General features: G+C 38.5%; 2 protein-coding genes across 2 annotated transcripts in view; both read right to left on the reverse strand.

The window, feature by feature from the left end:
* LOC128936422 (mucin-5AC-like) overlaps positions 1–3,880 on the reverse strand; it is a 60,145-nt gene extending 56,265 nt beyond the window's left edge. The window contains exon 1 of the mRNA XM_054275360.1: positions 3,763–3,880. Coding sequence (XP_054131335.1) covers positions 3,763–3,880 — 118 coding nt within the window. The remainder of the gene's footprint in view (positions 1–3,762) is intronic.
* A 364-nt stretch (positions 3,881–4,244) lies between these two features.
* Positions 4,245–18,031, reverse strand: part of LOC128936423 (mucin-5AC-like) — a 51,029-nt gene continuing 37,242 nt past the window's right edge. The window contains exons 31-45 of the mRNA XM_054275361.1: positions 17,796–17,881; positions 16,631–16,805; positions 16,188–16,438; positions 14,717–14,900; positions 14,159–14,357; positions 13,106–13,284; positions 12,811–12,880; positions 12,043–12,074; positions 10,099–10,133; positions 9,610–9,732; positions 8,661–8,789; positions 7,968–8,025; positions 7,258–7,363; positions 6,589–6,741; positions 4,245–4,425 (exon numbers count right to left, since the gene is read on the reverse strand). Of these exons, the coding sequence (XP_054131336.1) occupies positions 4,245–4,425; positions 6,589–6,741; positions 7,258–7,363; positions 7,968–8,025; positions 8,661–8,789; positions 9,610–9,732; positions 10,099–10,133; positions 12,043–12,074; positions 12,811–12,880; positions 13,106–13,284; positions 14,159–14,357; positions 14,717–14,900; positions 16,188–16,438; positions 16,631–16,805; positions 17,796–17,881 (1,961 nt within the window). The remainder of the gene's footprint in view (positions 4,426–6,588; positions 6,742–7,257; positions 7,364–7,967; positions 8,026–8,660; positions 8,790–9,609; positions 9,733–10,098; positions 10,134–12,042; positions 12,075–12,810; positions 12,881–13,105; positions 13,285–14,158; positions 14,358–14,716; positions 14,901–16,187; positions 16,439–16,630; positions 16,806–17,795; positions 17,882–18,031) is intronic.

An 18,031-nucleotide genomic window follows, 5' to 3' on the forward strand; every position in this document is an offset into this window, starting at 1 on the left:
AAAGATAATTGAAGTGGAGATTTACTTGTGAAGGAATCCCAGCTAGGATTGAAATATTGTTTCTTGAAATATGGTTCAGTAAAATCGTGTACAGTATTGCTGAGAGATGGACAACATTAATGCCATGGCTTCCTTGCTAAATGTAAAACTTAGATCAAGAATACCGCAACCCTAATCATAACACTAGGCAGAAAAGGCAGCCTTGGGCTAAAGATGGCCCCAAGGAAAAGCTGTGGTGGCAGCCATGTTGTGGCACTTTTGCGCTCTCCTTGGGATGCCTTTTGCAGCTGCAGTGTGTCTGGAGCTCTGGGCTTCCTGGTTTAAAAAACCCTAACCCTAGGTGTAACCCTAACCTAATCAGGTAAATCAGCCTAGGGTTAGGGATAGTCCCAAGGAAAAAGCTGTGGAGGCAGCCATGTTGTGGCAGATTTGTGCTCCCCTGGGATGACTTTTCCCGCCACAGTGTGCCTGGGGCTCAGGGCTTTGCGGTTTAAGAAACCCTAAGCCTAGTCGTAACCCTCACCCTAAGACTAACCCTTGGCAGGAAAACCAGCCTTTGCCTTTGGCTGGCTCCAAGGAAAAAGCTGTTCAACCAGCCATGTATTGGCAGTTTTGCGCTCTCCTTGGTATGCCTTTCACAGCTGCACTGTGCCAGGAGCTCTGGGCTTTGTGGTTTTCAAAACCCTAACCCCAGGCAGGAAAAGCTGACTTGGGCTATGGCTGGCTCCAAGGAAAAAGCTGTGGAGGAAGCCATGTTCTGGCAGTTTTGCGCTCCCCTTGGAATGTCTTTCACAGCTGCAGCTGGAGCTCAGGGCTTTCTACTTTAAATCCTTAACCCTAGGCACAACCCTAACCTTAGGCAGGTAAATCAGCCTAGGGTTAGGGATGTTCCCAAGGAAAAAGTTGTGGAGTCAGCCATGTATTGGCAGTTTTGCGCTTCCCTTGGGATGGCTTTTGCGGCTGCAGGGTGCCTGGAGCTCTGGGCTTTGGGGTTTTCAAAACCCTAAACCTTGGCTTAACCGTACCCCTACTGCTAGGCAGTCAACCCAGCCTTGGGCTATGGCTGGCTCCAAGGAAACGGCTGTGGAGGAAGTCATGTTGTGGATGTTTTGCATTCCCCTTGGGATGCCGTTTGCGGCTGCAGTGTGCCTAGAGCTGTGGACTTTGTGGTTTTCAAAATCCTAACCATAGATCACAACTTCTTTATTATGAATAAATAAACTACTTGCCATGAAGTGTGTGAGGTAATGTTTTGCATTTTCTTTAGCTGACAAAATTTAGTGCAATTGCAATACTAATTTCTTGTGAAATGGCAGATATCTGAATAACGAACCTCAATTACCACTAGAATGATGTCATAAAGCACAAAAGCATTAATAGCAGAGAAACTGATAAAACTACATCAGGTAGAATAATTTTATTCTCCAGAATACAGAACAACCAGCAATTAATGTGAATAAGAAATTCAGTTCTGTTGTGGCAGGAGGTCATTTCATGAAGGTGTTTATCATGTCTTTTCTGCAGATTTTCATGTTATGGCTGTGTTGCCGTTGGCAGCCATGTCCTTCAGTAGCTGTGACACTGAGTAATGACAGAAAGATCACTTTTGGCCTCATACCTCTCCAGAGGTCAGTTAAACTGGAATGAGAGTTTTTGACTGACTTCTCACTGAGTGAGGGAACAGCTGCAGAGTTCACATCTGATATTCTCTGAAACAAAAGCCAGTTTCAAATTTCCCTCGGAATCATGCTCCTCTCAAGTATTTCTGGCTTTTTTTTCGTCTTCTTTTTTTTTTTTTTAATTATTATTTTATTTTATTTTATTTTTAAGTCAGTGAATCCCAGCAAATCCTTGTAGCTAGACTGGAATACAGAAACAATGGTTTAGTTTCAGGACTGGCTACTAAGACTACACATTTTCATTTTGTGAGACTAAGTGTGTGACATATCCACAAAGAAAATTACTCTATTTAAGAGTTCCATTTTTGTCTGCCTGGATAGCCTTTGCTTTCTTAAAACAGAAGGAGGCAAAAGTGGGATTTTATTTTTCTATGCATGGTCATAACAGGAGGAGGGTAGTTAGAGGCAGGCAGAATAAGTTTCTGTCTATTTAAGAAAACCCAAACCCAATTGTTTTCTGTCTATTTAAGAAAACCCAAACCCAATTGTTTTAACAGTGGAAACACTTGCTGGTTACTCATAATCAAATTGTAGTTATAAATGGGAGTTATAATGAATGCCAAAAGAAATCAGAAGATCAAGAAGGAAGATAATTTTTGAAGCTGTAAGGAGCAAAGGAAAATTGGACAGTCATGACCACGGCATCCTCTGCAAAAAAGTACTTCTGTGCATTTATAATTGTTTTATAATTACATTAATAATGTTTGAATAGAACTAGTCTCCTTTTCTGTTATAAAGCTCTGTCTTAATCGGGCTTGTTGCCAGAGAGTGGGGGTTTTTTGTTGGTTTATTTTTTTTTTTTTTTTGTTTGCAATAGTTAGAACAAAACCTACTGAAGAGATGAAAAACTTCTTTCTTTGAGTTGGGTTTTTACTATTATGAAGTGTGGCTTCAATTTTTGAGTTCTCTATTATCAGCCTAGCTCCTGAGCTGTGCCCAAACAACCTTAAGTCTTTCAATAGATGTTTTCAGAAAATTATATGGTTTAAACACTGCTTTGGTTTAACAGGCAAATGAATTACTGGAAGTGGATTCAAAGCTGGAATATGAATAGACATATAATTTCAGGTTGTAGTTTATATGTTGCTGATAATTACAAAGAATAATTGAAAATTTATTATTAGTAATTTGTTAGTTACATGGCAGTGATTTAATATGTTGTGTGAAGAAGGAATAAAAATGAGCTGGTCATGAAAAACTTGAGACACATAACAAGAGACCTGAGTTCAGAGTGAAGGTATGAATGCCCATTAATTCAATATTGAATTTAGACACTAAAACTTTGAATACTGGTGGTTTTTTTCAGCTGGAAAAACTTCTAAGTGAATGATTTCTCTGCTGCAACTTGTGTCCCAACGATGATCAGACAAGAAAAAAAAAAAAATAAGTGAAGTATAAACAAATCTTGTTATGTTATGTGGAATGGATGCTTGTAGATTCAGGAGGAAAGCTCATGCTCAGGACCTGAAAGTAAGGAAAAGTTGTGTGGCTCACTTTGAAGTGCCGGGAAAGAAATGCTTCGGTGCCCAGAGCCCCCTGGTGTTGCCGTCGGTGTAACAAACATCAACCATCTACACCAGCACAGCTCAGGGTGACCTGCAGGTGTTCTGACCGGTCAGGAAAGACCTGCCAAGCCAATCACTTTCTCCCACCCAATCATTTATTGACTCCATTATTTATCTATGGTTAAAAAAATGGTAATTTGTTTTTGACAAAGATAAGTGCTATAATTTATCCTCGCTTATAGGAAGGTTTGCTTTGGAGCTATTACCCAATCTGTGTCAGCAACAATTCAGAGCAAAGATAGGTCCTGTGTAAAGGAAAATTTAGGAAAAATATAAGTCTGCTCTACTACATCCATTGCAGTGCTCTGGTTTACATTTACTCCATGTCTGGTTTCAAGATCTCTCATTTTGTCTTTAATGCCCAAAGCATGTTGTTCCCTGTCCTCCTTTTGAATTTAGGGTTCCCATTTGCTCCTTCCCAGCACTGGGACTGCATCTGTGATAGAAATCCTTCCTTCTCCAAGGCAGCGGCTCCAGTACTTGCTCAGCCACAGCCTCGGTGTGCCTCCATGACTCACCTTGTCTTATGTTCCCCTTGCTTCCTGTCTCCCCATGCCAGGACTGAAGCCTGTCAGCGCCCTTGCTTCTATTTCTGTTTTTCCTTCTTATGCCACTAAACTCTACTGTCCCTGCCATTATCGCCTGTCAGTCTTTCCACATGCCACATGTCTCCCCTTCTCTTCTTCCTCATTGTATTATTTTTTTCTCTTTCAGTGTATGAAACGGCTGGTGGTTCAGACTTACGACACACAGGGCTCTCCAGGAAATAGGATATCTTCAGGGATGCTGAAATACAGGCTTTGTACAGGAAAACAACTAATGATCTTGAAGCAACATGCAGGAAATCTGCCATTTCAGTAAGTTAATGGTGGGCAAGGAGCTGTTGTGGACCAACAAAGCACATAATAATTAATTTGCTATTATAGACATTATTTCCCTTCTGCAGAACGAACAGGAGAATAATAATTTCGTAGCCTGCCTGGTAAGGCCAGAAACTCTGTTACACACCGAACCGGTCAGGAATTCGGTAGTAGTGCTGCATTGGGAAGCCTGGTGGGCTGGCTGGGAAGGGAGGAACAGAGCTGTGTGCCACCTGGGGGCCTCGCTGGGCAGCAAAAGAGCCCGAGGCATGGAAAAAACGAACAATGTGCATCAGGAAGCTGGGACGGAGCTCGGGATTTCTGCCAGCAGGAAGTATTGGTGGTGTTCATGTTTCTCACAGAAAACTCAGTGCTCGCTTCTGAAGGGGGAAGTACAGGGGTGGTTATTGTCCTGTAAAAGAAAAACAGGTGTGAGAGCAGCCTAAGCTGCCTCGGGGCACCCTGTTACTCTGTTGAGCCATCCAAACTGTAGGGTAGGAGAAAAGTTTATTGAAAAACTTCAGCTTTTTACTGTTCCCCTTACAAATCCTAGAGCAGTTTTTCGTAGGATGTCGCTTGGCATTACACAATGTACAGTCAGAGCTGTGGTGGCTGGTTCAAAGCACCCTGTTACTAAAGCTGAGTAGTGTAAGAAAAATTCCACAAATCCAAGAAGTTTCTGTCCAAAAAGGGGACTGAGGAGTCCTGCAATTTTATTTGAATAAAGAGAGAGCGCCTACCAGGCCACTCCCCTTTGACATTTTCTTTCTCAAGGTTTCGGGGGGGCACCCTCCTTTTATCCTGAACTCCGGCCGCCTGCTGCCCTCTCCCTTTCCCCATTGGCTGAGGCACCAGGAAGGTTCAGCCTTCCAGAACCACCTCCCACCTATCCCACCGTGAACCTACCATTTTACCCTAAAGTTCAGAAACTCAGGCTGTGCAGACCCTTGTCTATTTCAGGAGTAGAACTGCCTGAATTCTGCTACAAACCCAAAGTCAGCAGAGACATTGGGACCCATTTCAATGACATTAACACCCAACCTGCACCCAGCAAATTGTCTGTAGAGACATGAGCTTTCCTCTCAGTAGCAGCCGCATAGATTTACAACAGTGCGATTTTAGAGATTAATTTATGTTGCAGTGGGCCCTAAAACATGAGACAGACTGGTTTGAAATACTTTGGCTAGCTTATGCCAGTCAGGTAAAGAACTTTCAGAGCTACAAAACATGTGCACACTCCGAGAGGTGCTTGCTTTCTGAGAGTTCACTAAGTGATAGCGGCTAAGGTGATGTGCTAGGAACACTTCCAAGTGTTTGGTTTTGAGTGTTTTTCATTTAAAGCCGTATCAAAGCTCTATAGGGTGTTAGGTACCACACTGACTTTTGACCTGGAACTATGTTTTATGGACCCAGCAACTCTCACGCAAGGGATTCACTGAAAAGGCAAAGTAGACGTGCTGTAAAATGCTCAAAATTTATTAATCATAATTGCTTTTTAGTGTCTTAAGGAACAAAAATAAAATAATATTCAAAACCAAAAGAAAATATACCATACCCAGACAACATGACTGAGAGTAAGAAATGGGATAACATTAATTCTGAAAGAAATTACCCAAAAAATCAGTTTTCAAAAAAAAAAAAGTAATAAATAGTAGCGGTCCAAGTTTTTAAAGCTTCCTAGGAAAGAATTTACAATTATTAATATTATTATTAATGTTATTAATATTATACTTTTGTTTAAAAAATCCTTCATATGCCTCTGTTGGCAAATATATATATATATATATATTTCTTCTGTAAACAATTAACCACATAACAAAATAAAATAAAAAATCCATATTTTCATACAGCTACTATGCTGACGGTGTTATGTAAACAAAAAGTAGTGTGCAGCAGCTTCTCACAATAGGATTTTTCCTTTTCCTCACAAGAACATGTAGGGAAATATGTCCATTATAAATTATTCAAAATATTGAAGTTTATAGTTTTGAAAAGATATGGCTTTCTGCCCTCTAAGTTTTCCTCAACAAAAAAAAGAAACTTATAGAAGCAGAGGGGTACAGTTTTCCTTGGGTTTGGTTTGTTTCCTGGATTTGTCTTTTGATTTTTCTCAGTGAACTGCAATGAAAATGTTATTAGAAGTCCAGCACTTCTCAGAAGACAAATGAACAGAAAATGTCAAGATGAACTTACACCGCTCAAGGTGTAAAAGAGCAGACGTAAAAACCAATGGGAGATATATTGATAATGAAAGCTGAAATTCTGTAGACAGACAGACTGAGGGTTTATGCAGAAAATATCATCTGTTCATCCAAAATTTTAGCTGCTCTTGACACTTTTGTATTTTTTGAAGTTTCTTTATTTAGTCTTATGCTCAGCCCTTGTTTGAGGACTTGTCTCTAGTTCTAATTTTTGACATTTGCTTGCTCCTGAGAGGTCTTTATCTGCTGTGTCTCCTGTTGGGTGTTGCCTTGGGTAACGCACTCAGCATCCACACAGCTGCATTTCTCCACGTAGGTGTAGGAGTGATCAAGGGAGGTTCCATCACTGCACAACAGAGTCACCTTTCTCTTACTGGTCTTGATTTCCTGACAACACGAGCATTTGTGCACCATGGTGTTTGTCGTTTGAGAATATCTGATAGAAAAACCAATGAGAAAGATTCAGAATTTATGTGAGGTATAATGCTGCTCCTCCCAAACATTACAAAACATAACCAGAAATTGCATGCTTGCATGTGGGACTGTTGCTTAATATTAGCATTCTTACAGTATTGTGGTGAAATACAGGTAAATTGCTCCTCATTGCAAAAATTTATGACTCTAAGTCTTCATTATGGCACGGAAAAATTAAAGAATTATTCCAGATCACATAGTGAGCCAGTCCAGTGAGATAACAATGAGAGACAAATAACCTCAGTTTCAAATGGGCAAAATCAAAATTTCGATCTATTCACTATGATGCTGAACAGGCTGTTGAACACTGAATCTCAAGATAATCAAGCTAGCACAATATCATGTTAATTAACACCATGGAAACAGTTGATGGCTGGGTGGATGTTGGACACATCAGAAAAACACTTGTGATTTGCTTGATGTAACTGGTGTAAAGAGTAGAAGACAAGAGGCCACCATTATATTTTATGCCACTTACCGTGAGTAGGCATCACAGCTGCCTTCACAGTACGTTATCTCAACAGGTGCAGGAGACACACAGCCATTATAGTTGATGACAGTAGTCGTATTGTACTTCATACAAACTGAGGTCATCCCAAAGCAAAGGAAAACAGGTTAAAATACATGTGCATATAAATAGATAGCTGTGCATGATATAACAGTTTGTAACTGAAAACTAAGGAGGATGGAACAGAAATAAAAAACTAAGTCACAATGCATTTTTCTTTTAATTGCTGAGGGCCAAATGAAGACTTGGCATTTGTGTTATCAGTGGATGAAACTCTCCCTTTTTCTTAGACAACTTGATTCAGAATGCAGAAATTAAGAGCAGTACTGTGGTTACTGCTTGATGCACACCCATCTTTCAGAACTGGCTTCACTTTCCTCCTTAAAGAGAGTGTATCTATAGAAGTTGGAGAGTAGTCATCGTCCTCACCCTCCCACAAAAAAGCCAGCATTTAATAGTAGGGGATAGGAAAGTTCATCATCTGTTTCACTGAGACTAAAAATGCATAATGGAAACGTCCTGTTTCTTTTCCACCTGTTTCCTTTCTCATCCTAGTGAAGCAGTAAACCCAAACCTGGTCAGTTCACCTCATCTGTCTATGCACCCATTGTGCAAAATGAGCTAATATAGCTAACCAGGCACAGATAATCAATACTTTTAACAAAATTATTATTACTTACGTTTCGGTACTCTTCGGCACACTAAACAGCAGCCATCGTCAGATAGCCTGATATCATCCTGGGAAAACATAAAAAGATAACTCAGGTTTCATATCTGCATGCTAAAGCAGACTTTACCTGCTTCCTGATTTTCTCTGGCACCAGAGAATGTGTATATTTTTGTATTTCCATGGAATCTAATTTCAAGCAAGGCTAAATATTAAGGGCACATAACGCTTATTAATATTAAAGTCATGATTTGAAAGTTGAAATGGGGGAAAACCCTCAGTTTAGTAGCATAATTTCAGCAAGCAATAAAGCTCCTAGAACATGTAAGTCAAAATATTGTGACCACAGTCAGTGAAGGTGAAGGATTAAAACAGACAGGGTAACACAATGAATGAGATAAGTGACTTGCCAGAGGCTGATTTTTGCTTCTAGGTCACTTGACATTTTAGGAATCCAAAATATTATGCTGTATATTTTTCTCTCATGTCTGATCCTCTGTGAGGATTTTTATATCACTCATTTTAGTTTTGAGTTGCTTTTCTGAGATAAAATTTGACTGGGACTAGGTTCAGAGAGGATAAAAGGAGAGCTACTTCCTGCATGATGCTTCTGCTAGTTATTTTCATTGGACACTATGATCCTTCTATCACTGATGTTAGGCACTGCAACCTTTCCAGAAATGAGAACTGGAAGGATAGTACTTACTGGATCACAGTCATCATGGTTAAAGGCAGGACAGCTTGCCTCCTTGATGACTTGAATGAACTGGTCAGCATGTTTTTCACATGTGTAAACAGTACAGTTATCACCAGGTGGATTCCAATGTTCTCCTTCCTGAAAGTAGTCAAAATTAAAACAAATTAGGATCATCTTATATAAAAATGAAACAAAAGCCCTCCAATATCTTATTGTTGCTGTGTATAGTAGTTTGATTATTCCAAACAACTTCCTTGAATTTCAGCTGATAATTATTTGCCATATTATCATACTGCTATTAAGTGTTTTTCATTGACCAAGTGAAGAGGTTCTATTTTTATATGGATATAGAGGTGCTTTTTGTGTGAATAGGGTGAGTACCTGGACTCGTTTGGAAAGAATGATTTGCATTTCAATGGTTTTGTCATTAGAATTTATGGATGTGTCAAAATGCCTCCACAGATAAAATTGTCCTTTGAGCAAAATGGATGCTACAGTTTCAGAACTGGAGGCAAACCATAGCCCTTTGCCTTCACCTATGTATTTTCCTATGTTGATTTCTGAAAGCCATTGTTCAGTGTCATAGCACAGTTGCTTCCAGAAGTCTTAGAACTGGCGTTTTGTGGTGTAAGATATTGTTTAGGCTGTGTGGAGAGATGGAGGAAATAAATGTGACAACAACAAGGAGAGGAAAGAATGGAAAGACTAGCAAAGTTCCCCAAAAGTGAGGTAAACCAGAGGTAATTACATGGAGCACATGTGTAATGTTGTCTCCCACAGTCACTACACAAGCCGCTGCCTTGCACGTGCCACAGCACTGTCCGGGTTCCACAGTGTATTTATAGCCCTGTTTTGAAAGAAATAGAGAGACAATGGCATTAAGTCAGGTCACTGACCTGAACTGGTGGTTATTAGAGCTGGGAGGGGTAGGAATTTCTGGCAGCAGACCAGCACTCACCAGTGGGCAGTACGTGTCACAGATAACAGGCTGGCATGTGACCGCGAGGTGGTGAGGCCTTGAGGGAGAGGATGCAGAGCAGGTGCATTCTTCACAGGGGCCTGATGGAACTGCAGCTCCAGGCTAGGTGAAGTTGGAAAACCCCATTATTAGTCAGTTAAAACAAGTTGCTCCGTGTATACAAGTCACAGAAAATACAAAGATGAACTATGTACAGGCTAAACTATCCATAACTACAATTTTGGTTGTTTCATTTAAGCAGAATTCCTGGTTTGGTAATACCGATTTTGGAATCAAATTCTGCTAATGTAGAAAGGAGAGCATAATAAGATTTTGCTTGTCCAGAGGGTGTTAACCTCAGCAAAATAATGAATAATGTTTCATCTCAGGCCTTCCTACAAAATATGGACCATGATAGGTGTCTCAAAAACACTGCACTGTGAACTATGTGAGGCTATATTTTTAAATTAAGTAACTCTGTGTACTTACTGCATAATAGGTTTCGTTGACTACACAGCCCTGTCCTGTAAAGAAGGAAGAAAGAGGTGTAAGTTTTAGGAGACAGAAATTTATGAAAAAAACTTCTGTTTCATAGCTTTGTAGACCCTTTTTGTAAGCTGTGGCAGTGGCCTTAAAACACACATTCACTACAAGGCCCAATATGATACCACAGATAACTTGCATCTCTAAGATTTTTGTATCCTAGAAAAATACAGAGGTAAATACCACATGAGGAGGGTGCACAATACTTACTGCATTCGAAGATAGGACAGCAGTTTCCAGGTGGCATTATTGTGATTATTTCCTGTCCCTCTAAGCACTGGGGTGTGATGTCAGTGCAGAGGCTTGTGTTGCAGTCTGTTTCATGTAAGAGAATAAGGAAAATAATAAGCTCAGAATTTTTCAATTAAAGCAATTTTGTTTTACATGAACTTCTGAAGTCTTCCTGTGGGGTAGATATGGTGTTTACACAAGATAGTTTAATGACTAATTACTTCTATGTGCCAAGGTGTTTTCAATGTGATCGGGCCTTCCCATAATCTTTGTGAAACAAAACACTGAGAAAAGCAGAGTGATAATTGCTGGAAAGAGATAATTTCAAAGAGAAGTTTGTACCAGTGGGGAAATCTGATGACTCTCTGCTCTGATAACTGGTTCTGGAACTTTTCTGAGCAATTTTTAAATAATCACTACTATTTTTTAAAGTTAATCTTCCTAATACTGGCCTTTGAAATGAAATCACAAATGTTTTGAAGGGTTTTTGAATATTATTTCAGGTAGTGACAGTATTAAAGGCTTTCAATGTAAAATTATAGGAGATTTTCTGTTACTTTTCTATGTCTAACTATATAAAATCTTTTAATCTTTAAATTTGCTGTCATTAGGCATTTACTGTATGCTCTGCAAGAAGGCTCTAAAAAGCATTATGACATCAATGCAAAGTATTTAAAAATGCAAAATTATTGCTGTAGTTTCCTAAAATTAATATAACCTATTCCCCATGATAAAGAATTAAGACAGTACTCACAGCACTCAGTCCTAGTACAGCACGGATCTTCTGGTATTGGTATCTCAACAGGCATGTAACCTGGTTCTTCACAAAATATTTGCTGTGTCAGAGAACATTCGTGCTTTTTACACTTCACCTTAAGAGTATTTTTGTCACAGACACATTCCCGGCAATCTTTTGTCCATTTTTCTCCTGGCTAAATAAAAAAGAAAAACACAGACAAAGGAAAGAAAAAAATTAAATACAAAATTAAACCAAAATAATTTTATTTGCTTCTAGTTAACATATTCACGCATATAGTGATAACTGATTATATCAGCTTTTTCATATTCTAGATTTCATAGGGGACCCTCAAACTGCTTATTCCAGGAAGACATTGGAGGCTGCTAAAGGTTCTGAGTTCAGAAAGCTATTACTTTTTATTTGTTAATAGTGTTAGTATGAGAGTTACAGGAGTTCTAAAGGAGAAGTGATTGAGCCTCACATCCATTTTTTAATAAGAGATGATCATATGAGATACTCATTTTCACATTAGGTTGCTGATTTCTGTGCAGCTGAGGAACAAAGAATGCAAGATATGAACATGATAAGCAACAGGTAAACTTTGTTCTCCATCTCTCCCTTCATTTCTAGTAATTTTAGCAAGCCAAATTTGTGGAAATAAAATAAGCATATATGCCCAACTTCCACTACTACCATTTCTCTCTCTCTTTTATTTTTAAGGTTTTTTTCCTGTATGTGAGGTTAATGAAAGAATATTTTATCACATATTGTTAAATTTCTTAGGGGTGCCCTAGTACTCATTATTTTTAAGACTGAAACTGAACAAACATTTGTGACAAAGCTTTGGTTTAGTGGAATACTAAATATCATCTTGTTTCACTTGTCTGTGCTCATTAAGCCACACTCATTGTGATACTCACCTGTCTGGATATTCCATTTGGTTCTCTGCAGACTAGAGAGAAAAAGAAAAAAAAGAGACAAACGAATGGGTATTTACACCACTGAAAACTGACAAAGGAATACATATGTGCAGTTTCAAATAAAAAAAAAGGTGAAGATAAAGCTAACAAGAAAATGAACATGCAGACTAATTTTTCTGAACTGTAGAGTTCTACCATCTCGGTGAGTCTTACATAAGGACGGATGATGGGAAAAAAGGGTAATATTGACTATTATTCAATTTGTAACTGGGGACACTTAGGGAACCTGATGTGCAATGATCTGACCATGTAGAAGATGACTATAGAGCTCAGGTCTCCTGACTAACAATCTCTATCTCTATTTATTCCTCAAATTAGCTACTTACAGCATTCGGAGACACAGATGCTGCTCTCTGCATGCAGGAGTGTCATTCCTTCAGGACAGAAACAGCCTTCAGTTACTCCATAGCCAGGACGCTCATAGCTGGAATGGGAAGAATATATGTGCTTGAGTACAACACTTTTGTGGTGAGGCAGAGGGCAGAGCAGCGTATCATGTCAGATACAAGAGAGACAAAAAATGTACACTTTCTGAAGGGCAACAGGAAGCACCTATTCCTAGAGCTGATTGGTATTTATAAATCTTTAATAAGTTCGTGAAATTCACAACACATTTCATTGTGAAATAACTCAAATTTCTGAGGAAAGTAGATAGATAAGGAAAATATAAGCAGGTGCTTCAGGGTAGGGTGTTTTGTTTTTCCCTACCTTTGGTCACAGCTAACTGGATTAATGGGCCCACACGGCTTGTATACCATGCTTGACGGACAGCTGAATGCTGTATGGAAAAAGAAAAAAAAAAAATTAAAAATTGACAGTAGATGCATTTTTTTCAGAAAAAAAATTACTACAGCTTTGCCTTCTTAATCTGCAGCTTCTGTGAGAAATGACCCCACTGGGTTTTTGTAGACAATAACCAAGTGTCAGATATAAGAGATGTTTAGTGAATAAAGCAGTATTTTCTACCATTTATCACGCACATTTTGAATCCTGCAATACTTACAACATGTATTGTTGGTCATTCCTCTCCAGTCAATGCAGACACCTCTAGCAGCACACTCTGTAGCATACATCTCCAAACTGGAACACTGCATGGATTCATCGTCTATGCGACATCCATCAAAAACACAGCCCTTGAAAAATGGTTCTGGTGGTATCACGGTATGACATTCTGCAAAAACCCTGCAGACAGGAAAGAAAGCAACCCCCTTCTATATTAATGAGCCATTATACAAAGTCTGTTCCTGTCAGACAACACTTTCCAGTTAATACCATGTGACTCTGCTTCAGAAAGGAAAGTATCATGAGAAACAAGATCCTAGGCATGGCCAATAAGCTGGGAGATAGATTCAGGAAGATTAAGAAATCTGTAGTGCTTTCTTTTCCTAGATGTTAATGGTCATAGTATTTCTGTATGTGTACGCAACTTTTTAGTGGCGTATGGTGTAAAAGGCAATTGCACTACGTTGAGAAAAAAGGAATGAAAACAGTAGCAATAGAAAATTCACACATAAAAGAGCTCCAAACTTACTAGATACTACAGAAAGCATGTGTAAGAGGGCTTTTATAAGTAACCTTTCAGCCTACACAGGTATATGACATACTTCAGACAACAAGCCTTTGCACTTTTGGAATTCCATATTTTAGGTAAAACATACAAAGAAAGAAGGACATTTCTCAGCTGTTTGCATCTGCTTTCTTCACCTTTTTGGCAAGTGGTTTCTCTATGATTTGTACTGAAGACCCACTTCAAATTTAGAGTTCAGTCTTTGCTTAATACTTAATGAACAAACTCTGGAAATATTGCATCCAGGGAGAATTGATTTTAGTGCTCACTGCATCCCTGATTTTCTGACTTTACCTCTCCTTGCTCAGTTATCTTTGGCATGCAAATCATTAAGGCAGACCAGTTTCTTTTGCAAAGGCCTTTTACTATATATATTCTGTCACTGAGCTGACATTTTCAGTTATTATCACATGCTAAAGATATTGCTGTTATTCTTCTTGTAAGATACTGAGACAGTTGTGTCTAGAAAAAATGAATTTGTTTTCTTACTCGCTTAAGATAAGTTTGCAGAGCGGAGGTGTTTGACATTGCGGCTTTGGTGGAGGTGTGGTTATAGTTGGTGGTACTGGCACTCCATGGCATGACTTGTTGTTGTCAACAATCCAGTGATGAGCCATTTGGGGACAGGAGGAAATGATCTTACCACTTGGTAAACGGCATTCATCTTCTTTATTGTTTGTACATGTTCCTGGAAGAGATAAGGTGGGTAAGTCTCCTAAGCCACATCAGAGATGCACAGTACATTCCTGGGCTGATATGTTTAGGTGTGATGTGCTCATAAATGCATATTTTGCTTTGCTTCCTAGGGAACACTCTCTAGGTTGAACTTTAGGTTGTGGAAAAAACAAACAGATGTAAAACCCCAGCCCCAAAGAAATATTGAGCTTTTGACATCTACAGAAGTTGAAGAGCAAAACTGTACTCATTTCCATTTACTGCTGTTTAAAAATCTCTGTCAATTGTAAGACTGCATAGCCAGAGTGGGTGAGCATAACCAAAGTAGGGGTGGGGAAAGAGGACTCCCTCCAATCTGTGCAGCCTTCTTACCACATTGTCCTTCGGTGTTGTTGCCAAATTTGCTGTATGGGAGCTTGACAGAGAAAATGAGACCACTAAAGGTGATGACTGCACCAATTTCTTCTATTTCAACAATCATATTGATGCCAAGAGTGGAGAAAGAAATGCCATCTTTTTTGAAGCCTGGTCCAACAATCTTTTTGTTGAAGTACATCTGTATACAGGGTTAAAAAAAACCATCAAAACACCACATCAGAATAAGCAATGCTCCTCCCTGATTGTTTTAAATAATATATTTTCTAATCTTCACAATTATGGATAAGTCCATATTGTTGTTCATCACATCCAGTGCCCATTGGCATCCTAATGACAGCATATATTTGCATTGATATCTTGGCTTGTATTGCTATATTGCTAAAATGGGATCATAATCCAAGTGGCCTCTACATACCATGTTTGCGATAATTGTATGCTCATACACAGTATTCTATGCATATAAATGCAAGTATTTTCATTGTATCCCTCATGATTATGTGCCTTGGAAACATTTTTCATATGAAAATGTGTGGCAGTTTTGTTTAGCTACAGAAACATCCCTGTCATTATTATGTGATAACTTTGCCAGACAGTCACACCATCTCTATATTACAAAGCGATTGACATAGGAAGAGCTGTCTGAATTCAAAATTAAGTCAGATGCCCTTAGTGCCAGTTTTATGTGGTAGTGATCATATTTATTTGTTAAAATTTTCAATTTGCAGCCAGTATCTTATATGAGTTAATGAAGGTAAATTATTTGCCTAATAGTTTTTCGTCAGAAGTTATTCTGCAGCTCTCTTCTCACTGAACCAGGCTAAAGCACGACTTAAAATTGTCAGTCACTGTTTTCTTTCACAGGGAACCAATGTGTGTTTCTGACTGAGAATTTGGCATGGCACTGTAAGGAGAGAGTGCCTATTCAGACAAAATTTTCTCCCTTTCTATAGATTCTCTAATCAACAAATAGATTCTCCAGTGTAAGAGTGGGACTATCTTTTCATTTTCATTGGTTTGCCAACACAACTTTGGATCATGAAGGTCAGGTGACAGTCTAAGTTACCCCTTTTCTTCAGCTATACCTCTCTTCACTGTAGGAAATTGAAGGGGGAATCATGTCAGGGCTGTTTGGTGCCAAAGTTCCATATGGAGAGAAAGAAGTCATCCAGTAGATAAGGGATACATATCCATCTTCCTCTGGGAGAAGATTCCTGCTTGCAATTTGTGTTTGTGTTTCCTCAAAGTGTGCTTTTTTTACATAAGAGTATGGCACAATGTACCAGTTTTCATGAAATGTGAATTTTGTTCTTAGCATCCAGTGCAATCCTTTTTTTCCCCCCCTAGTGATATCCTCTGCCCTGATCACCTCCATGATGTGATATTCTAACAGACTGTATCTCAAAATAGCATCAGTAAGGCTTATAGACATTAGTTCTTTTTTGCAAAAATAGAAAAAAGTATTTACCACATTGGTCATCACACCATTCATGAGTTGACGAGTCAGCACCACTTCTGCAGATTTGTAGAAAATAATAATAGATTTAGGGCAGGAGAGTCCATCTTTTGCATCGCAGTAATAATTGTCAATGTAAACACGGAAGTTGTCATATCTAGGGACAATCTGTTTCACCAGGACGTAAGTGCAGTTTTCAAGGAAGGTATAATAGGTTCCATCAAAAGTAATGTAATGAGGATCACCCCATCCACTACACACACCTGTACAGAGAAAATATTTGGAAGATTAAGATGAGAATTTAGGCAGAAGAAAATCTAAAACCTGAAGATACTGCAACTTATAGAGTAACCCTAAGAAATGAAAATGCCCATATAATCTGTGTAAAGCTTGGCTGTTTCTTCTTCTTTTTTTTTTTCCTTTTTTATGTTATTCCTGTATCTAGTGATGCTTACATTGACACTCATATCGGTAACAGCATCCATTTTCATCAGGTACCAGCATTGGTGGATATTTGTTTGCACAGGTAATTTCCTTTACCGGTGGGCAGTATGTTGGTACTACATCTATGTTGTTGTCTCCATTACAGATGACTTCTGTACAGTTGGATAATTTGAATCTTTCTCCAGGCTGCAAAATGAAGAAAAAGCTTTTTTCAAAAAACTCTGTAAACAGGTATGACCTTCACTCCTCCTTTTAGATTTATGCTATGTTTTCAGTACTGGTAGTGTTGGAAAGGAAATCAATGTGGGTTACTTCTCTTCAATTTTGGTATTAATGACTTTTAATGGCAACTACAGGTATTCAAAATTCTGACTGTGTTATGGGGAAAAAAACCACACTTACTTTTCTGAAACTAAAAAAAAAAAGACTAAAATGAAAATTTTCACTCAGAGAAAAAAGTTGTCAATATTGTACAGGATTAAATTTTTTAATGTCAAAAGGAGGTGGAAACCTTAACTACACCAGTTACTTCTGCATCAGGAACTCTTCTGGAGCTTGGGGACACGCATTAGGTTACAGGCACTGCTTCCCTCTGTTCTGCGTATAGCGTAATTCACGGTCAACAGAGGACATAAAAAAAGTTTAAAGGAGTATAGACATAAAAACAGGAGAATGGAAACAGATACAAGACTTCACTGAATCTAAAATATTTCCCTTTAGTGAAAAAATAAGATATATAAGAAAACTCCTTATATTATGTCAGTGAGAAGATACCTTACAGATGCAATGCACCAAAGAGTTTCACTAAAAATAAAGACACACGAAAAGAACATTGTCACATCTTTTAGAAGTATGAAAAACTAAAAGTCAGAAAAAGGAAAAATGAAAATATTATGTCCTATATATTGCCCATCATTAGCAAAATAATTAAGACAATCACCACATGTAAGGTTTACACACCACAAACCCTACCAATTAGACACCACCAAAAAAATTATATTATTTCAATACTCGAAAACTAACACAAAAAAAACGTACTTGTAAAGGAGGGTACATATTGGAAACACAACCATGAAAAGCAGGACGTGTAGAAGTGGGAGGCAGAGGAACTGCTGTTGTTATTGTAGACCACTCAGAGGAACTTGTGGCTGGCAAAGTAGTGACAGGACAATGTACAGCGTGTCGTTCAATATTACATGTTGGGCTACAGATGGCATAAAATCGACATCCGTCACTATCAATTCTATTATAAATCAAGTCACCTGTAGAAAAAGAAAAAAAGAAATATTAGAAGCATGAAAAAAAAAAAAACAAAAAAAGACAGGCACAAAAAAAAGAAAATAATGATGCAGAAAAAGGAACATGAGCAAAAAAAACCAAAGAGAAAACAAATGGAAAATTAGTAAGAAGGT

Source organism: Melozone crissalis, unplaced genomic scaffold, assembly GCF_028551555.1.
Source record: "Melozone crissalis strain CALT ecotype California unplaced genomic scaffold, PUWL_Pcris_2 ptg000018l_1, whole genome shotgun sequence".
Taxonomy (NCBI): domain Eukaryota; kingdom Metazoa; phylum Chordata; class Aves; order Passeriformes; family Passerellidae; genus Melozone; species Melozone crissalis.